Source organism: Eulemur rufifrons, chromosome 12 (assembly GCF_041146395.1).
Source record: "Eulemur rufifrons isolate Redbay chromosome 12, OSU_ERuf_1, whole genome shotgun sequence".
Taxonomy (NCBI): Eukaryota; Metazoa; Chordata; class Mammalia; order Primates; family Lemuridae; genus Eulemur; species Eulemur rufifrons.
In genome coordinates, this window is record NC_090994.1 from 8,376,885 (window position 1) to 8,399,121 (window position 22,237).

A 22,237-nucleotide genomic window follows, 5' to 3' on the forward strand; every position below is an offset into this window, starting at 1 on the left:
CCCTCCTGCCTCCGCCCTAGGCCAGAGCCAGAGGGTCGCCTGCAAGGGAGACTCCGCGGCGAGTACGCGGCAGCAAAAGGGTTAACGCGCCGGGCTCCGCCTTTCCAGCCGCCTCTTCCGGGCAGCGGGGGCGTGCTCTACGTCACTTCCTGGAGACTAGCTGAATCCGGAAGTGATCCCAGAGGACCGAGTTGCAGCTGAGGACCCCGGCGGCAGGCCCAGGTTTGGGACCATGAGCTGGTGAGTGAGGCCCGGGCGGGGAAGCCGCTGGAGCCCTGGCCCCGCGCTGCGCCCGCCCCTGCGTCGGTGCTCGCCCTTCCTGCACGACCCCTCTGCCCCAGAGCAGGGCCCGACGGCCCCTGCCCTGGGGTCGTTCCTCCGGGGCTTTCCCGGAGTCGCCATCTCTCAGCAGGACTCCCTGGCAGAAGGGCCGGGGGACCCTCCTAGCGTGGGACCCTGCGTCTGACTCCTGTTTTGTCGGACCCGTTTCCTCCCGGCTCTTTGAAGTGAGGGACTTCTTGTTCCCTCCTTTTTTAAATATCCATTGAAGTGGGGCCGGTGTGTTCTTTCTTCCCTGGGGGCATCTCTCCTCCGCGCCCGTCCGCCCGAGAGCCGTGGCCCTCACTCTGGCCGTCTGGGTCCAGTTCCCTGATCCCACTCGCTTTCAGGCGACTACCCATTGCGCCCCTTAACAGTCTTCGAAAGACAAAACTTGCTTCTCTTTTGGAAGGGGCCAGAATGACACCCCACATTCACCCTGGCAGGATGGGACTGGACTAGTTTTAATCATTTCCAGGGCCAGTACCCACTGCCTTCCCTCTAAATAGACATGGTTAAGCTTAAAGATTCTGGGAGCTATCACGCCATGAGAAAAAAAAGCCAGAGAATCTTCGAGTAGCGTTGGAATCACACCACTCCAGTTGCTGCAGAACTGTGTGATACTTGGCGTGTAGTAGACACTTCATAATGTTTAATGGTTGATTTATTTTGTAAGACTCAGTTTGCCCAAAAGGCAATCCCTCTTCGTTGCTCTGGACTGTTTATGTTCACGGGAGAGAACCATGGTTTGCCTGCCTTCCTAGGGCTTCATTAGAGGATGCCCGTATCAAGGACCTTAGCTTACCTTCAGGCCCAAGGACCTGTACAGCCACGACACCTGACCTCCGGGGGGTGAACTATAATGTACTTGTATGAATAAATTGACCTCCAGAGAGGTACAAGATAAATCAACCGTTTTAGAATCCAAGTTCCATTGGCATAGAGAACATTTGTGCCACTATGTCCTGGGAGTCTAGCCTCTTTGTTTATGCAAAGTGCACAATAACCAGTTATGAATAAATGAAGAGAGCAGAATATCCTTCAGGAAGTCTTTTGCAGGCTAACGTTTGGCCATCAGTACAGACTAAGCTCTGGCCACAAGCAGCTGATGTCAGTCAGTGTCAAAGATAGCTCTCTAATGTAAACTTTAAACGATTTCTGTCCCCTCCCCCACCTGCTGCTTAGGCTGAGATTGATGGACAGGTGTCAGCCAGTCCGGGCCAGCACGTGCAGGGAAGCCCGAAGCGATGCCCTAATAAGCTCCAGCAGGAGCTGCTCTTCGTGCCTCCACCTTTTGCCCCAGGAAGCCAACAGGGAACTGGAGCGTTAAAAAGCTAACTTCCCTGTCTTGTTAGAACCGAATTAGAGATGGGCAAAGTAGCGATTCTTTAATTCACTTTCCTGGAGGAATTAGTTTTTTTAAGCGGCAGCCTGGGCCCCCCAACTTTGTGATGTAGATATCCTCTTGCCTGCTGCGTCTTGAATCTTCAGAGTTCTCTTGCCTAATTTTTTGAAGTAACAGGCAGAAAGTACAGGTGCTTTATGTTGCTTAGATTGGCATTTACTGAATCAGTCTTCACAAATTGGGAGAAGAGGAGAGACCGCTAATGGCAAATGATTCTCTGGGTGATCTGAGGCAAGTTGTTTCCACCTGTCTTGCAGAAAGTTCCTGAAAAACTAGTAGCCTGTTTCCTAAAGTCTATCAGGTTGGAGAGAATTGAAGTTAACAACTGACAGGTGGAGAGAATTGAAATTGACTAACAGTCTAGCAGGAGCTGAGATTTTAATCTAGTAGAACTAATTTACCAGTACATGGCACATCTTGGTACCTCCTTGGACTGTGAGTCACAACCAAAAGGGTGGCTTTGTCCCTCAAAGCTGAGATTCCTTTCTCTTCCTCCTTGGTTTCTACGTCATTTCTTGCGTGGACCCTGACCCTCTCCCCCTGAGAGGGGAATGGCACCGGCGCCTGGGCACACAATCACACTCAGTTCCCAGCTCAATGGCTGGCAAGGGGACCAGGGTTGGGTCTTTCTGATTCACTCACAGAGCGGTTTTCCTGCTCCCAGAATGAATTCATCCATTCATATGATACTGGAATTCTCAGCAGAGGAAGAAACCAGAGTGACGTAGAGCCACCATGGGAGGCTGATGCCCAAGGTCAAGTTCACCAAGTACATGGGCTTCGCCAGCCATCATTAAATAAGGCCTAGGGGCCCATGGTCCCCAGAGGGTAACCATTGTTCTGGGCTAGGCTGGGCTTTCAAAATGTCACAGTGAGAAATGTCCAACATTGATGCCCTTTGCACACTGTGGACTTTGCATGAAGAGTGAGAGGCCTTTGTTCTCTGCTTCCTCTCTGCAGGCAACCCACCCACCCCGTGTTTATTTAGTGGGTACCTGTCTTCCTGCACCATCTACCCAGCCACCCAGCCACACATCTGCCTTTCGGTGAGGTGGCCTGGTGGTCTGTCCTACTAGGAAGAAGGCGTTTGGTAATCACAGCTCAGATGGTGGATTCACTTCTTGGCTCCAAGCCAAATGCTTCTGTTTCCTCCTCCCTCTCTTTCCCTTCCTCTCCCCCTGCCCTTCCTATATGTGTGTGTCTTAATTATGGAGTGGAGAGGGAATTAAGTGGAATTAAGAATAGTGACCTGAACCTAGCTTAGCTATGTCCAGGAGTTGTGGCCTCCCCTGGAACCACACACCTGGATCATCTTGGGCTTAAATGATGAGGAATAAGGAGTGCTGGAGGCAATCCTCCTATGCCAAGGGCTCCAGTAGTTGTGCTGAGAAGCAAGGAAAGCCGAGGCAGGGCAGATAAGCTCGACTAGGTGTTAGAGTGCTGCATTCAGGTTCTGGTCCGTTCACTCACAGTGTGGCCTGGCCAAGCATTTAACATTTCTCTGTCTTCTTTTCTCCATCTGTAACGCAGGATGGGGAACCCCAGCTGGCACTCTGCCACCCAAGTCTGCTGTGAAAAGAATGGAGACTATCTGTGGATGTGAACCCTTTCTGACTTTTCTGGGCTCTTCTACCTCTGTCTGCCCCTTAAATATTGGTATTCCTTAGGATCAATTCTTTCTTTTTTTCCTTTTCTGTTCTCACCCTGCATGCCCTCACCATCATCTTCAGGATAGAGGCCTGACTCTGGACCGTGGCTTATATGGCCCTCCTGGATCTAGCTGTTCCTCTCTGCTACTGTGCGTGCAATTCTCCGAGTTGTCCCTTCTCTTTTGTGTAAACTGTCCCCTCTGCCTGAAATGCTTCTCCTTCATTCACACCCCTGCCCACCAGCCAGCATCCACTCATCCTTCAAGAGTCGGGCCATGCTTCATCTGCTCTGAGGGTCTTCCCTGAACCACCCCCTGCCAGGCTGCATCGGGTCCCCTCCTCTGACCTTCATGAGCGTCTGCGCTCGGCTGGTTGGTTTACTTGTCTCTGGGTTGTTACTTATCTGTGGGCAAGCATGGGGACTGTCTCTTGGTCATTGCTGTTTCCTCACCCTGTTCCTGGCAGTCAGGAAATGTTTATTAAATGTATGAATGAGGACTATTTTCTCATTTACCGACTTGCCTGAGCTCAGAAAAAATTTTAAGGCTAAAAACGTGCAAAACCTATAAACCACTTCGTGAAATGAAGAGCCCCTAGAAGTGCTGTTGTTAAATGGACGGACAGAGGTGCCTTCCAGGTCAGGCCGGCTCCCTGCCCTTCTCTTTCCCCCCACCCCAACAAACTGCTTTGGTGGGTTCACGTGGTACTTCCGTTGTGCTTCTCCTGTGGCACCTCCGCATTCTTCCAGGTGTCGCAGTCGTGCACCTCCCTCCCGCATCAACGCCATGAGAACAGGAGCTACAACTCCTCCATCTCTGTGCACGCTGCTGCCATGAGCATGGTGGGTATCTGATAGGTCATTGTTAAATGTGACGAATGGAATATAAAGGGAGAACGGCAAACTTCTGGGTCTGACAGAACCATCTGTTGGGTTCAAACATGTTCTCGGTGGAGTCTCTCTTCTCTCTAGATTGCCACTGCCCTCACATGCGTGTAGTGCTTCTAGCTTTGCCATCCGCTGTCTGATTTCATCCTCACATCCGCCCTTTGAAGTCTGCGGTGCAGGTCCCCCTTGGCACCTCACTGGAGTTCACTCAGCGAGTGCCTGGCAGAACTGGAACTAAAACTTGCGTCTGCTGAGTATTCTGTCATCTTGACCAGGAGTACTGCAAAGGTAGGAGACCACTCCCAAGCTGACTGGACTTGGCTAGGGTGTGTTGGCACCCACAGGTTGGCAGTGCTTCACAGGGAGTTGTCGGTTTTCACACACGAGTGACAGAGGACGTCCTTGTGCCCTGCAGACCTCTAGGTGTTCTGTCACCATCTCAGCTGCTTCCTACTTTGGGCCCCCTCCGTGAGACAGCTACACCACTCATGTGCCCTGTGACCTTGGACAGGCCATGCTCTTCCCAAGCTTTTCCTGCTCGCTAGAGAGCATGGCAGTGCCTAGAACACAGGACCCTGTAAGGAGGCTGTAAGGTTCTGTACATGACCTTGCTTTGGGCACAAACATGGCACTCTTATTTCAGGTGTTGGTAATGAGAGGGAAAGGGACTCCATCCAGGTCTTGGAGCACTTGGAAGAGTCAAGTATCTTGAGTCTCACGGCGACTTAGTCAAGAGTGTTTTCTTACGTGTTAGGAAACTCTTCGGGGAAATCTGTTGAGGTTGTCTTTAGAGTTGGCAGTGAAGCTGTTAGAGTCGTTTTCCCAAACCCATTCTTTTGATGGCTAAACCATCAAATAGTGCCCAGTATAGTGTGATGCACATACATGGCACTCAGTTTGTTGATTTAATGCTTATTAAACATTTATAATGTGCTGAACTCTGTGCTCAGTGTTCAGGGACATTTAGAAGGCTGGAAGAGTCGATCTCTGTCTTCAGCCAGTGTGTGGAAAGTGCTAGGGATTCAAAGGAAGGACAGCCAGTCACTAAACGTCAGCGTGGTGTCATCAAGAAAGACTTCAAGTAGGAGATGTAATTTTAACTGAACCTCAACCCAAGAGCATTCGCTGTGGACCGTCAGGAGGCTGGGTTGGTGTAGTACATAGTGGTTTGGGCAGAGGCTTCGTTGGTGAGAGTTGGCAGTCCCGCCTGGGGCCGCCTTGCATGGTGCTTTCAGCCACGCTGGGGACTTGAAATTGAGCCTAGGCTTTTGAAGATTGAAGGCTTTTGAAGATTGAAGGCTTTTGAGCACAGCAAAAGCAGTGATTTAGTCAGATTATTTCAGCAATGGCCTGCAGAATAGCCCAGAAAAGAGAAAGAATAGAGCCAGGGAAGCTAACTTAGATGATAGCTTCCAAAATTTTTTGACCACAACTTGCAGTTAGAAATACCCTTGACATCACAACTCAAGCACATGCACTTTCTTATACTTGAAATAAAAGTTTCACACAGTATGTGTGCAATGAACTCTGATACCTCAGTTAATTTCATGACTAATTTTGATATATGTATACGATGGAATCATGTGAGGCAGTTGAAATGATCTGTGAGTGATAGGTATTCTGCATGGACCTCAATTTGAAAATCACCTATCTAGGAATATCATTACAAATATTGGCTAGAAGCTAACACCTTTGACTCCAGCCAGCTAAAGACAGGGTTGTTTATTTGGTCATTTTGCTGCATTCTAAGAAGAAATGCAGAAAGGGCAGCTATGAAGAACACTGGCCGAGTCCTTTGTTAAGAACTTATTCCATAGATTTGAAAACTGTTGATCACTTTCCAAAAAAGAAAACCCAAGTGGACAAAAGCCTATGCAAAGAGGTTCAGTCTTATTCGTCATCAGGGAAGAGCAGGTTAAACTGACAATGAGATGCCATTTCGTAGCCATCAGGCTGGCAAAAATTTTAAAGTCTGACAGTGCCAAGTATCTGAGGGTGGGGAGCAATGGGAACTCGCGTACAGTGGCGGGGGTGTAAACTAGAGATTTTGCAATTGGAGCTGAGCTGCAGCTCCCCTCTGCCACAGGGAAACTCCATACCTGTGCAGCGGGAGACGCACCCGGAATGTTCGCTGCGCCATCGTGTGTGGATGCCCGGCGGCTGGAGAATGGGGACCTACACTGCGCTATCTTTACATGATATTACATAGCAGTTAAAAGGAGTGACGTAGAGCTATGTGTAATAATAACAGGGACAAATCTCAGAAATGTAATGCTGAACATTAAAAGCTGGCTTCAGATTGATACATTCGACATTGCATCATTTATACAAAGTTTAGACCTGTAATGCAGCACTCCAGTTTGATTGTGGATTTCAACTTATGTTGTAAAAGTATGGGAATAATAAATCCTGAATTCAGGATAGTGGTTACTCTAGCCTAACAAGGAAGGAGAGAAGGAAATGGAAGCAGGGTGTGATAGCCAGGGAGCCTTAGCCGTATCTATACTGTTGAGTTGCATAAAGAATAAGATCTAGCCTGCAACCCCAGCAGTTTGGGAGGCCGAGGTTGGAGGTTCACTTGAGGCTAGAAGTTTGAGACCAACCTGGGCAACACAGCAAGATCCCATATCTACAAAAAATAAATTTTTAAGAGAGCGTGGCTTAATGTTAGAATTTGACAAAGCTAGGTGGTGGGTACATGAGTATTTATAATATATTCTCTATAATTTTGGGCATGTTTACAACATTTCATTTTTTTTTTTTTTATCATCTCTGGGGCAGACCTCACTGTCCGTAGCCAGAGAATACTTGCTTCTTGTGTCCCGGGAGTAGGAGGGGATGATCCAGGGAGAGGACCTAGAAGTCTCCTTCCATTATCCACCCTCCTCCTTCTACCCTCTGCTTTGCAGGGGCCAGACTTTCAGCAGAGAAGGGGAAAGGTAGCGTGAGAGCTCATTATAATTCCTGGTTGGTAAGAGGCAGGCAAAAGCGAAGTTAGGGATAGTACCTCTAGTTAACGCAGGTCTGATGCATCTCAGAGGCCACTGGAGGTTTCTCTCTGGCTTGTGGCATAAGCAGGACAAGCCTTTCACCTCAGAATGCCTCATGTTTCCCTCTTATGAGGTAGGGAAAGCCATTTTCTACCCTCTCGTCTTACAGATTAGAATGAGAGTAGATGATAACTTGTCTATCAAAAGTATAAGTTTCTTAAAGAGCTTCAAAAAAATCCAAACTGCCTCGAATTGCCTGTCTTCCTCTCTTGACCGTTCGGCGTCCACCAGGGTCCAAGCTTCTGTCACAAATCCTTTCACTGTTCAGGAGGGAGTCACCACTCAATTTTAGGCAGACATGGAGCTTGCGCCTGGGTGTGGCACGTTATGATATGGGACAGCTGCTTGCCCCTAAAACAGAAAAAATAATTTCCAGGCTTCCTAACCATTTTGGGGGTAACTATGCAGATCACCCCTCCCGGGCTTCAGTTGGGTCATCGTCATCAAAACACCACCCCCACCCCCTTCTCAGCAGGTCCGTACAGATGACTTACTGGCGGTCAGGGCTGTTTTAAGCCTTAAACTCATTAGCCTTCAGAGACCCTACCAGGAAGAGTCGATTATTGCCCTGTTTTATGATGGAGACTGAGGCTCGGGCAGCTTAGGTCAGAGTCTCACAGCCGGTCATCGGCAGGGCCAGGATTTGAACCCCAGCGGTCTGGTTGCAGGGTCCACCGCTTACCCAGGGCACTGTCCCCTGCGGAGTACAGGAGGGGCCCACTGTACATCAACAGTTGTATCAGAAGCACCTACACGGAATCTGGCAGTAGTAGATGCTCAATAAGTGGCTGCTTTAATGAGGTGAGCTCCCGGCTCTCGTGTGACCTGACGTGTGATTCATTCTGTCTGCTTTGCAGAGGTCAGCCTGGGAGTGGTGGGGAAGGAGGGCTCACAGCTGAGCTGGAGGATTGTTCATGGCCAAGTAACAGATCCAGCGAGTCAGAGTCATGCCTTTTATTTTTAAACACACGCATACCTCCTCGGTGTGGCGAGGCAGGGTTGTATGCTGTGTGCTCTGGTTTCCGATCCAGATAGTTTAGGGAAGGACCGAGGTGGGGTTGAGGGCTGCGGTCGTAGGCGCTGGAGACGGATGCGTTCCTCCAGCTCAGGCCGTGTCCCGCTCTGATGGGGTCGCGCACATCCTTGCTCAGGCTGAACTTCCCTTGGCCCTTTGGCGCTGTGGCCAGCTGGCCTGTCAGACGGGGAGGGTGGCATCCAACAGGCAGCTGTTGGCCGGAGCCAGATGACTCTCCGTAAGCCCTGCCCCAGCCCTGGCCCTGTGTTTTCGCCCCGATTGTTAAGGTGGCGGTAGCCTCAGACCAGAGCAGGCGGCAACCCAAGGATAGAGTAACAGAAGGATGGGGGGAGGAGGGCTTGTCCTTCAGCCTGCAGAAGCTGCTGCCTTTCGCCCACCTTCCTGCTCTTGCCGAGACAGTGACTCAGGCCCAGACCACTCCCCGGGGAGCCAGGATTTCAGCCACTATCAACTGCCGCCTACTCTTTGCTCAGCCCTCCTTCATTCTCACCTCCCTCCCTCCCCCAAAGCTGTGGATCTCTGGCCCAGCTCGAGGTATCAGAAAGATATGGGGCGGGGTGGACTGAATCATTTCAGGGTTCTTTCCACCCCCAGCCGGGCCTAGGCTCGCTCACACTCAGTGGAAACAAGTACTGGAGGCCAAGGGGAAGACCAAGGAAGCACGTTCAGCCTCTTTCCACTCTTCTTTGTCATGGACGTGGAGCACTCTCCAAACAAGGCAGGGACCGAGTGGGGTGACCGGGGATCCCCACCCAACTGCCATCTGGGCCTGCCTCTTATCTCTGCCTCTGCAATAGAGGGGGTGAGGAAACAAAAGATTGAGAAACCTAGCAAACTGAAAATGCAAAAGAGCTGTTTTTGTAAATAGACATTACACAAGAGCAGGAGTTTTTTTGGAAAGGTTTTACTGAGACAGACAGAATTAGCCAACTGGCATCATGCTGCTAATAGAGATATTTACTGTTCGAAAAAGTATATTTGTAGCTTTGGAGAACATCCTGTTGACTTTTCTTTATTGTGAAAGAAAATAGAATCTTTTTCCCCCCTTTCCCTCCGTGTACACAGAACTTTTTTTCTTCTTTGAGGTGGGGCACGTTGGGGGTTAGAGAAGGGGAGGGTTGAGAGAGAAATGTTTTCTCCATTTGTTGCCGAGACCAAAATATCCCTTCTCCTGCCCTCTGCTGCTCATATTTGTGGAATGGCAAGCAGAACCAAGCTGGGACTCCTACCGTAGAGGCAGATAGCTCAGAGCCCTCTTGATTTCTTCCAGAGCATAGAGCTTCTCTGGGGAGCAGGCCCCGTCTCCTCTTTGGACCTCTGCCGACCCCCGATGCCAAGGGGAGAGGCTGAGGCCAGGGGGAAGGTCCTGAAGCTCAGTGAGGCTCCTGCCCTGGGGGACTGCAGGCCCAGGGCTGCTCTCAGAGAGGCTGCGATGCTGACACTCTTGCCCCGTGCTCCCTAAAGCAGCAGTTTCTCCTGAGGAGGTCCTGCATGCCCCCGGGCCAAACACAGGGGCTGAAACCAGCATCCAAGGAAGAAGAGGCCGGAGAGCCTGCCCGAGTGCAGTGGTGCTGTGCTTTCCCCTCCCGGCCACCGGCCACCTCTTCCTGCAAGAATGCCCTGTTTTGGTGGCGGAGACAATCGCATCCTTCCATCGAGGCACCTGCCCCACTTTCTGCCTGTTTCTCTGGCAGAGCAGGATCACATCTGCCATCTGGCAGCCTCGGAGTAAACCCAGGAGACCCCTCTCCTTTTCCCCTGACCCGTGCTCTGATAACTTCACCAGGCTTTACTTCTGAGGCCAAAGGCCCACTCCATTTTCTTTGTCTCTGCTGGATGTACCGTCCCTAGACCCCAGCTGCCTGGTGATACCCTTTTTAGGTTCTGTTTGGGTCAAACAAGGATTTGGGAGCCCAAAGACAATGATACTACCTTGCTTTGTTCTTCATAGAGCCTTATCTAAGAGTAGCTTTCTTCAGGAAGCTTAAATTATAGTGTAGTATTTTACAGGGCCCTTGGGGCAGCGCACTTATTTTACTCATTCATCCAGTGCTTACTATTAATAGGTGCGTAAAACTAGACTATAAGCTCCATGAGATCATAGAATGAGTCTGTCTCATTCATCCTGATATCCCTAGCATGTAGCATGGTGCTTGGAACAGGGGTGGCCCTTAATAAATATTTGCTGAATATTCATTCAATGAAAGTTGAAAATAGCACTGTGCCTAGTACAGTGCTTGCAGGAGTTGCAAAGAAGCATGGCATCCAGTCACTGCCCTTGAGGTGCTATGTGTCATAATCTGAAAGCAAGGCGCACACACATCAAAGTTAATTAACCTGTACCCTTTACCAAGCAGAGTTTACTTTGGTAATGAAAGGACAGCTCAGTGTTAGGAAATGTAGTTGCACCACTCGTCACAGTAATACGCCGTAGGAGAACACACTGGTCATCTATGCATGCTGAAAAATCATTAGTAGAATTCAAAAATCTAATCCTTTGTATCTTTTAGTAAACTAGGAGCAGAAAGGTATTTTCTTACTCTTAGGAGGCTTCCTGGCTCCTGAAATCAGGAGCTTGCTCCCTTCATATTTAAGAGTGAAAGATCAGACTCAAAGCATACGTACCAAAGTCAGAACATTTTTTCCCTATAATTTCTAACTAATACAGTAACACAAGACAAGAAATAGGTATAAATATTAGGAAAGAAAAGGGAAATTTTATCATTTTCAAATAAGACTGTCTACCTAGAAAACCTAATTAGTTTCTTTTGTTCCTGCTTGAATTTCTTGGGCTGTATAGGTTAAATATGTAGGTGTGGTGTCTGGTTTCAGGGAAAATGTACTAATACCAGGAAGATAAAATGAAGAAAAGAGTCCCATTTACAGCATAACCAAAAATATCAAATTCCATGAAATGCACCTAGTACATATACATACAGGGCTAAAAATTCCACGAAATGCACACACCTAAGACACATGTAGGGCTAAAAATTTCACATGTAAGTGTTACTTTGGGATCTTAATATTTATGAAATAAATGTAGAGGACCTAAGTGAAAAAAACTCTTCAGACCAAGGGACATAATAAGAATCGAATGAAAGGAAAGAAATATTATGGATCTGAATGAGCAAACCTAATACTTAGAAAGATGTAGGTTCTTCAAAAACTTAATCTATAAATATAATTCATTTCCAGTAATATCCTTATGATTTTTCTTGGCGGGGGGAAGGCACACAGATGATTTTGAATAATTTATCTTGAATAATAAAAAATGAAAATAACCAAAGGAGTCTCAGATATGACACCAAAAGCATGAGCAACAAAGGAAAAACTAGGTAAATTGGACTTCATCAAAATGTAAACCTTTTGAGCTTCAAAGGACACCATTAAGAAAGTGAAAAACCAACCATGGATGAGAGAAAATATTTATCTGATCAGAATATACAAAGAACTCTTACAACTCAACAATAAAAAAGACAGCCCGATTTTAGAATGAGCGAAGGATTTGAGTAGATGTTTCTCCAAAGGCATACAAAATGACCAAAAAATATATGAAAAGATGCTCACCATCGTTAGTCATTAGGTGCAAATCAAAGCCACAGTGAAATACTACCTCATACCCACTAGGATGGCTAAAATCAAAAAGATGGACAATAATAACTATTGGCAAGGATATAGAGAAATTGAAACCCTCATACACTGCTAGTGGGAATGTAAAATGGTGCAGCCGCTTTGGAAAACAGTCTGGTCTGGCAGATCCTTGGAAGGTTAAACAGAGAATGACCATATGATCTAGTATTTTTGCTCCTAAATGTATACCCAAGAGAAACAAAAACATGTCCATGCAAAATCTTGCATGTAGATGTTCATAGCAGCATTAATTAATAACGAAAAAGGGGAAACAATCCGAATTGTTCATAAGCCGATGAGTGGATAGACAAAATGTGGTATATCCATATACTGGAATAGTATTCAGTGACTTAAAAAAAATGGAGTACTGATATATGCTACAATATGGATGACCTTTGAAAATATTTTGATAAATGAAAGAAGCCAACACAAAAGGCCACATAGTATATAATTCCATTCATGCAGAATGTCCAGAAAAGGCAAATCCATAGAGACAAGGTAGAGTAATGGTTGCCAGGGGTTGGAAGGAAAGGAGTTACTTGCTGATAGTATGTGGTTACTTTTTGGTGTGATGAAAATCTGAAATAGTCATTTTTGCTCAATTCTAAGAATATGCTAAAAACTCCAAATTTGTACATTTTTAAAGTACATTGTACATTAAAAGGGTGAATGTTGTGGTATGTGAATTATCTCTCAATCAAGCTGTTATTTCAAATCAAGCCAGATTCTGAGTAAAGATGGCAAATTGAATACATCTAATTTATCTCACTCACAAATCCCACAAAAAAACATAATAAAATGATTTTTTTTTTAAAGACATAAATCCACAAGGTCAGGGAAAGTAGAAGAGACATCACCCATAAAATTTGGGAATTGGAGTGCAGTTACGTGAGGTTACTGACTTAGTAGTTCCAAGAAAGCCAAATTCTAAACTGGCATTTGGGAAAATCAAGAGCCATCCCACCTCATGTCACGGAATTCTCAAAGTCGTCGGTACAAAGTACCTCTAGAAGCCCCTCTAGAAGTCGGGGGCTGAGATCAGGATTGGTTGAAAGCTCTTTATGAGTAAGTCTAGAGCCCCAACATCTCCCCAACTCCATTTCACTGGGAGACTGTCCCTCCCCCACCCGTTTCCCCCTCCAAAGGGTTCTGTACTGGGGGACACAAAGGTGGATTCACTGCATGGAACTAATAAAGCTTCAGCTTTAGAGCCCCCGACTTGCATGGACCTTGTTCAAGGCCCTGGAAGGAGCGAGCTGTAGCCATGATATGGGCCTGTGTTTTGTAAACTGAGAACAAAGTATTTATACTGCAATTAGTTAGGAAAACCTCTTGTCTTCCTTTCCTCCTCTTTCTTCTTCATACTACCCGTCTTATCAGGCACCTTTTGGGGGTAGCCTAGCCCTTTTTTGGGATGGGACTAGGGGGTTGAGTTGGGAGTATACTGTTTTAACTGAAATCTGTGAAGACATTTTTGGAAATTTTTTAACGAAACAAGACGCCCGAGTTGGAAATATGTGAAGGGTACCTTTTTGGTCATCTTTAAATTTAGCTAAAAACTAAGGGGAAAATTGGATAAATAATGGAACACAAAAGTGTTAAAGGTGAGCAATTAAATTGGTGGAAATCATTCTGAAATCAAGCAAGGTATAACAGAATGTTTCAGATTGTACCAAAGCTAGTGATCCAGTAAGAGAATGAGAACAGTTTTAAATAGGAGTCATGATTGTTTGGTAATCCAGTTAATGAAGAGGAGGAGCAAATCATATAAACACATTGATAAAACATTGAGATTTCTGGTAAATTTAACATGAAAGACCTAATGAAAATAACAGAACTTATGATATGCCCTCCTACAAGGACATTAATGACAAACTGGTTGCTGCCATTAATTCAAAGAGCATTTAAAATTAGTCACTGTACAAGAAATCTTGAAATGTGCCCTGAAACCTTACAGTTTATTTGTGGAAGAAACATGAAATTTTCCTAAGTCTTATAAAATTTATACTTATATATTACCAATAAACTGAACAAAGGCTTTTCTAAACTGTCAGTAGTAGAAAACAAATTTCAATCAACCATGCTGGAGGAAAGACAGAATTATCTTTCTTTTCATTCTAAGAAAATGATGCTACCAACTCTGTGTCACATGAAGAGGCAATCAAAGACTATGCAGCCAAAAAATGTAGGAAAAAAAGAGGTGTGTTAGGCAGATGATTAATAAAAATATTAGGTTATTCTTGATTTTCTGATGTTTATGTCATTTGTCAGCTTTTGAAACTTGTCATTTGTTATGTTCTTTTCTCTGCCTCAGTATTCACTTTCATGCCTATTTTTATATTTGTAATTTTGTATTCTTTTTCTTTAAGGGGGCATGCACAGTTGTATAAGCTTCAGGCCCATAAAACCCAGACCTGCCTCTGAGAAGGCATCAGGCACAGTTGAGGGTAGGACCACCATGGTGAAATCAGGATGAAGTGAGTGTATGCAAATGGGGTGCCAAAACACTCCGCTTCCTCTCCCCCTAACACTCACAGGTGCACATGCATACACAAACAAACAAACACACACACACACACACACACACACGCTCACACACATTCTCTAGATCTCTTCCACTTGCTGAGCTCCCAGAACACTGAGCTGGGGCTTTATGCCCAGAGGCAGGAGATTGGAAGAATCTTCTCTAGGGAATTTACCTGCCTAGGAGAAAAGATAAAAGGATACTGACATCAGGGAGTTCTCCACAAAACTGTGTAGCCAAATCACCCTGCGCAGTAGACAAACTTGATCCATGTGCCTCAGAGCTTATAGTCAGCGTTTTTTGTCTTCCTGTCATATATGTGAATAGGCAGCCAAGAATTACCATTCATCCAAGGAAAGCATTAGTATGAAAACTAAAGACTAAACAAAAAGAGCAACTTGGAGGGAAACTGAGACTATAAAGGAAGAACTTTTTTTAAGCTATCATTAAGATCCTCAGAGATAGGGCATCTGTAAAATAAAAACAGGATACTTTTTCTAAAAAAAGACATCCTGAAAATTAAAAAGAGCTCTTGGAAATTAAAAGTCTGATAGTAGGAATGAAAAAACAGAAATTGAAAGACCAGCCAAGGAGGGTCAAGCATCAAAATTATACCAATTTCAGAAGAAAGAAACAGAAAATGGAGGAGAAGAAATCAACAACGAAGTTTTTTGTTTTTGTTTTTTAAATCCCAGAACTAAAGATTATAAATTGCCAAGGTGAACAGCCCTGTGACCCAGCACTGTGGATGAAAATAGACCCACAAAGCACATCATTGTGAAGTTTTACAACACTGAGACAAACATATGATCCTATAAAGTTAAAAAAAAAATAGGTCACATACAAAGAATAGGAATCACTGGCTTCAGACTTCACCACAACAGCAATATTGGGAAGTGCCTTGAAAATTCTGAATGAAATTATGTCCAGCCTATAATTCTACACCCAGCCAAACTAGCCTGTGGGTAGAATAAAAAGTTTTTAGTATATGCAGAGTCTCAAAAATGATCTCCCACATGCTTTGTTTCTACCAAAGTAAAGAGTAAACCAATAAAGAGGAGGACCGGGAGGAAATCATGGGAGAGAAGTCAAAAGAATCCCAGTGAGGATGGTGACGGGAGAGCCGAGGATGACAGCGGCACACCCCGGTAGCAGGCAGCCAGTCCAGATGGGAGCAGGCCAGCAGCGCCGGTGCAGAGTGCTTCGAGAAGATGCAAATGAGAGAACACGTGATATGAATGACTGTATTGAGAGTAGAGACCACAGATGGAATGAGAGATAAGTACATAGATGGTTAAACAAATGAAAGAAAAGTGACAATTACCAATTTTAGGGAAAGTAGAAAAATAGGCAGTGTTATTAGCTGTGTATTGCTGCATACCCCACAACTCAATGGCTTGAAACAACAACAAACAGTTTCTGTTGGTCGGGAATTTGGAAGTGGCTTAGCTGGGGGTTTGGTTTGGGAACTGTCATGAGGTTGTGATTCAGTACATCATCTGGAACTGCAGTCTTCTGAAGCTGTGACAGGCTGAACAACCTCCTGGCCACCAGATGCAGGATGGAAAGCAAATCACAATATTCTCATAATAGTTTACTTAATATTAACCAAACCAAGTTATAGTATAACTATATTGAGAAGAAGGGGAGTTGTAAGTGTATCTATGGAGAAGGGATGAGCACCGATAGTGTTTTTGTTCTATTAGTTAAATCCTCATGTTCCAGAGTAAAAAGTCAATAGCTAGTGCCTAAAAACCTAACAATCAATAGGTAGCAATAGAAACATTTTTCTTTAGATGTGCCAAGGTCAATGCCAAAAAACAGCTGAGTTTGAAAGTGGTTGTCTCTGGCAAATGAGATTGAGTGGGCCTAGGAACTAATGTTTTACTTAATAAATCGTGTTGCCTTATTGAACTATGCATGTGTATAACTTTGATAAAACTAGAATTTAAATGAATAAAAGGAAGTCATAAAAGTAATAAAGTAAATATAGGTGAATAGTTGTAAGTTGTCGGTACAGAGAGAGCAGGTCTTTCTCAGTGTGGCGCCAAAAGAAGAAATCACAAAAGAAAAGATGGATTAGGTATATTTGACCTCATACTAAACAGAAGCTTCTGTACATTAAACACAAATGTATAAAAGTGAAAGGCAAACACTAAGCCAGGAAAAAATCCTGATATACAAGCCGAAGGGCGGGTGCTGAAGTGTAAACTGTTCCAATCTTTCAAAGAACGTTAGCTATTTCAATCCGTCTCTAGGGCAGTTTGGCAAAATGTATCAAAGCCTTGAAGGTGTATATATCCTTTGACCCAGTAATTCCAATTGTGAGACTTGATCCTGTGTGACTAATCTTTGGTGTGGGTAAAGATTTAGCTATTAGATTTAGCTATTAGGCTTTTTGTTTTTAACAGAAGAAAATAGAAACAGTTGAAATGACCAACAGTAAATGATACGGGTTACAGAAATAAAACTAGTGGTACATTTTCATTGTATACCTCTACCACTAGTTTTATTTCTGTAGCTCTTAAAAGTCAGAATGATGAGAAATGACAATTGGCATGTAAAAACTTTCATGGGGCCAGGTGTGGTGGTTCATGCCTTTAATCCCAGCACTTTGGAAGTCTGAGGCAGGAGGATTGCTTGAGGCCAGAAATTCAAGACCAGCCTGGGCAACATAGTGAGACTCCGTCTCTACAAAAAATTAAAAATAATCAGCCAGTCATAGTGGTGCGCGTGCCTATGGTCCCAGCTACTCAGGAGGCTGAGGCAGGAGGATTGCTTGAGCCCAGGAGTTGGAGGTTACAGTGAGCTATGGTCGTGCCACTGCACTCTAGCCTGAGTGACAAAAGCAAGACCCTGTCTCTAAAAAAACAAATGAATAAATGAATTCATGATACGTATTTCCTTTACTTTTAAAAGTTATTAAATATTAAGATACACACATGTACACACTGTGATTCAGGGTACTATTGTTTGTTTTTTCCTTTGGGATTTGTGTGTGTGTGTGTGTGTTTATGTTTTGCCCTTTGTGTTTTTCCATGTCTTCCAAGTTTTCAACACTGATCAGGTGCTATTTTTGTAGTCAAGAAAAAAAACAACAACAAGGAGTTTTTTTGATTTATTTGAGAAAAATATGGAAAGTGCAAAGAAGAAAACAGTAATCATATTCTCAGCACCCAGAATTAACCACTACTAACATTTGGCATGTTTGCTTCAGTTGTTTGTCTTTCTGCAGATTTTAAAAATATGATTAACAACACCAAAACATTAACCCTGGTCATCTGTTAGATAGGAGACATGGATGGGGGGTGGGTTTCTCCGTTTTTTTCCTCCCTCCCTCCCTCTTGCTCCTTTTCTGCATTTCTCAAGTTTTCTCTGATAGCATGTTTTTACTTTTATAACTTTTTAAAAAGTTATTTTTTCTGACGAGCATATTTTACTTTTTAAGGGGATAAACTGTAATTAACTAAAATATTTTTAAATGCCAAATAAGTCCTAGATGTTTTAGAAGAAGGTAAGTGAGGTTTTAGACTGGAGAGCAGCTTTGCTCAGGCCAGGGGGAGAGAGGACATTCCACGTGGGTGGGGTGCCGTGTGGCCCAGCTGCCCCGGGTAGTCCAAGTTGCCCTGACAACAGGCATTCAGAAACGTCCCAGTTTGGGATAGGAAATTATAAGGAGTCTAGATTTGGGGGATTAGCATCCACTTGGCTGAATCAGGGTAGTTGTATTGGGTGAATGAGAAAAAAGATTAAAAGGAAGGTTGAGACCATATCACAGAGGCTCGTTGAATGCTAAATTCCTCCGTGGATTCTAGAGCTGGGGCAGGAAATGTACAAGACAAGCCTGGAGCACCTCGTAGTGCCAGAAAGTAAGGAAGTGCTGGACAGCACACACACACATGTGGGTATGTCAAAAGGACGTCAGAGCCAACCGAAAGAGCTATCTGTGGCCAAGGCTAGAACAGTTCAAAATCAAGTAGTATTAGACCATAACCCACAATGTAAGATGGATATCTGTGCATCCATACTGATAAATGAATACATAAGGTAATAAGTAGGGCGCTGCACGTTGGCTGTCTCCCATAGAGTACAGTATGGAAAGGGGGGATGGGTAGCAACTGTACAGTGGAGGGAGCTGGGACAGACTGCTCCAGCCTGTGATCAGGGTCCCCGTCAACAGGGATAAGTCATGTCGATTTCACGGACCTTCGATGTGATGTGAGGACGATGGCTCTTCAGCTCTGTCACCTTCCTCCCCAAAACGCGTAACTCCAGTCTAGGCAGGAGAAGAACATCAGGCAAATCCCACTTGGGGGGCATTCTAGAAAATGCCTACCCAGCACTCCTTAAAACTGTCAAAGTCACCAAAAACAAGGAAAGTTTGAGAAACCCTCACAGCCCAGAGGAGCCTAAGGGAACATAGTAGCTAAATGTTATGTACCCAGGGTGGGATCTGGGAGCTGAAAGGAGGACACTAGGGAAATCTAAGGAAATCTGAATATAGTCTTGAATAGATCAGTATTGGTTAATTGTGACAAATGGACCATGCTAATATCAGAAGGAGAAACTGAGTGTGGGGGACGTGGGAATTACATACTTCCTTCACAGTTTTTCTATAAATCCAACCTTAAAAAGCTTATTTAAAAAAAAAAAAAAAAAAGGTATTCTTCTAGCAGGAAGAGAGAGGGCTTTTGAGCAGGTGAGTTGAAAAATCATCCGAATAGTATGATAAAGTTATATATGATCGTCAGGAGCTGTGATGGAAATACAAAGAGACCCGGTTCGGTCTGCATAGTGATATAACCTCTCGCTTGTGCCAGAGCACCGGTTCAGCACAGGCGCTCTCCCGTTTAATATTCAATCCTTTAAAGAATGACGGGGCCCTTCTAACTCCATAGTACTGTAAAACCAGGCATTTCGATCAAGTACATGGAACAAACGCACGTGAGGAGAGCGTGGAGCTGTGAGTAGCAGGGAGGAAGCCGGGCCAGCAGCCAGGAGAGCCGACTGTCCCTGGTCCTCCTGTGAACGGCAGAACGACCCTGGGCGAGTCACTGGACCTCCCCAGATCTGCTTCCTCATCTACAAAATGAGAGGGTTGAACTGGAAAAAAAATTTCTATGGTAACTTACAGTTCTAAAAATACAGTGATTCTAAATTAAGATTTAGAGAGAGGCTGTGGCACCACAAATAATGGAATGTAAGTTCCTAATCTCTCGGTCCCGAGTCTGCAGTACTGGACTCCAAGGAGCATTTTGAAGACCACGTAGAATTCTCATCCTACTCCCCATATTCTTGGAATGGAGATTCAGTTTAGAATTCCCGTTTTAGATGAGCAGAAGGGACCATGTAGTCCAACTCTTCTGTTTCACAGTTTAAGAAACTGGGCTCCAGAGATTGTGATTTGTTTAAATCACAAAACTAGTCAGAGGCAGAGACCAGGTTTTCTGAGATCTGGTCTAGAGCTTTTTCCACCGCAGCATCTTCCCACGGAGCACGAGCAGTGTTTTTGCAATGCCACCAGGACCTCATTTGCACCGTCTCCAAAACGGTCCTCGAGGACAATTGTTCACTGTCCAAAACCATTTTATGTGTCAGCTCCAATCCCTGATCGTGGGCAGAGTGACCCGGGGCTTGGGGAGAAGACTCATTTCCCCTTGAACCTATGCTCTTTAGGTCTGAGAAAGGGAAATAGCAATTTCACTTTTTCTTTCCTTCTCAGTTCCATACCTGACCTCATTCCCCTCTGGCAATCATATAGCCAGGGATGATTTGTTTGTAGAAGCTACGTGAATCGGGCCAGCCCCCAAAGGGTTAACACTCCCAAATTATGGGACTGCGTGAACAATAAACAGGATGTCCTCCAGAAATTAAATTTAAACCACTGTGACTCAGGCTGGCCCATCCCCTCAACCGGATCGTCGTCTGGGGTTATTATCGGTGGTTAATTATACCGTTGGGTTTAGCAACAGTATTGGTCAGTTTGGGCCGAATGGAAGCAGGATCAGGGAGAAGCGGGCGTGGAGGGTAGTGGATCGGGTGCAGCATGGGGGCGGGAGGTTTGAATTGAAGAGCTTCTGCCTGGCTTAGCCGAAAGGCAAGGAGAGAGGTGGGAGCCGGCTGAGTGAGCGCCCTCATCCCCAGCCGATCCCAGGGCTCCTTGACTCTCTCCCTGCCTGGGCAAGGGGAGCCTGCCTATTCTGGAGCTGTTGGGATGTGCTCTGTTGGCTGTCTAGCCTGGCCACAGCTCTTCTCAGAATCGGGGAACCCGGGAATATTCAATGCCTTGAGGAAACTTCTGAATTACCTAGTTTGATACGCTCACTTTACAGAGTAGGAAGTGACGTCCTAGTGCAGTCGTCACCTGCCAGAGGGCAGCCTGCTCAGTGGTTTCCCTGCTGTTGTGCCCACCTGTCTTCCGTTTCAAAGTGGGGAGTCTGAGGTTCAGGGCTTCAGAGCAAGTTCAAGGCAGACTCAGGCTGCATTTCAGATTCTTCTGCAAGTTAGCTGCATTTAGATTTTGTCAGTTTTCCCAGGGAAATAGCCCAGCCTGGCCAGTCATTAATGTCCCCATAATTTGTCATCCCTCCCCAGCCTCCGTCCTCCCAAGAAGCTCTGCAGATCCAGTTTGTCCCTCTACGGGGAAGTAGTGAAACTCCTAATATAGACCATAAGTGATTTTTGTGGTGTTTTTATAAAGGCATGTTTTCAAAGATGATAGCTATTACCGTGAGTCTGTAATTTCTGACTTTGCAGCCCCTCAAGACACAGGTTTATACTGATTGTGATTTGCAGGTGTCTCCCCTTTCCTGCCCTCGCCTTTTCAGTGCATTTAAAGGACAGGCTGTTAGCAGGAGAGGTGCTCTGGGGCAGAAGGTGGTGCCCAAGAACCTGCGTGTGACGCTGTTGATGGGAGGGTCTCTCTCCTAGAACCAAGCCGGGGTGTGATGTTCCTACGCCCGCCAGGGCAGGGGGTCCAAGTTCAAGAGCGAGCCACTGCCACTCTTCCCCACCCTCCTGGAGGAAAAGTGGCCTATGCCATGTTGACTGTGTCAGCCACATCCCTCCGCAGTTCTCACAATATCCTTCTTTGTCTCTTTCTCTTATAGGATTCCTTTTAAGATTACGCAGCCCAAGAAACAGATTGTTCCCAAAACAGTGAGTACCCCAATTGTTGTGCTCTGAGATTCAGCTCTATGTCACGTGGCCTTTGCACAGCACCAGAGCTTCGACTCAACACATCTTGGGGCTGGGAAGACAGCAGCGCAACCTGGGCCTTATTCCCACTCGTGGAGATCTATGTCCTCATGTAGAATGGGGTTTGGCGGAGCCGCCTCTCCAAGGGACGTTTTCCCCCTGAGGTCAGCCTGGTCCCTTCCTCATCTCTGGGCAGGTGGAAGAGGTGGGTTGCAGAGGTGGGAGGAAGGCACTGCTTCTGAGCAGGTCCACCTCTAGGAGCTGGCCTGGAGGTCTACACCTTTTCTAAGAGGGCCCCTAAACAGAGACACACACCCCCTCCCCAAAGACACAGCCCAGGCCTTTGCTTCTGGCACTTCAACTGCAAAAAAGACCAGGAAGCTTTTCCAGGTGGCCCGGGTCCGGGTGCTTTCTTGGCAGTGATCCAGAGTCCCTCAGCAGGAGAGGATGACTGAATCCCACCCCCGCCTTTTAAGCCCCCAGTTTTTATCCCTATTTGATCTCCAGGATGGGAGAGGAAGAGAATCGTGGACTCTTAGAAA

At 45.7% G+C, this 22,237-nt stretch overlaps 1 protein-coding gene across 1 annotated transcript in view; it reads left to right on the plus strand.

Moving 5' to 3' along the window:
- The first annotated feature begins 192 nt into the window (after positions 1 to 192).
- Positions 193 to 22,237, plus strand: part of BIN3 (bridging integrator 3) — a 40,170-nt gene continuing 18,125 nt past the window's right edge. The window contains exons 1-2 of the mRNA XM_069485143.1: positions 193 to 240; positions 21,608 to 21,656. Coding sequence (XP_069341244.1) covers positions 233 to 240; positions 21,608 to 21,656 — 57 coding nt within the window. The 5' untranslated portion in view covers positions 193 to 232. The remainder of the gene's footprint in view (positions 241 to 21,607; positions 21,657 to 22,237) is intronic.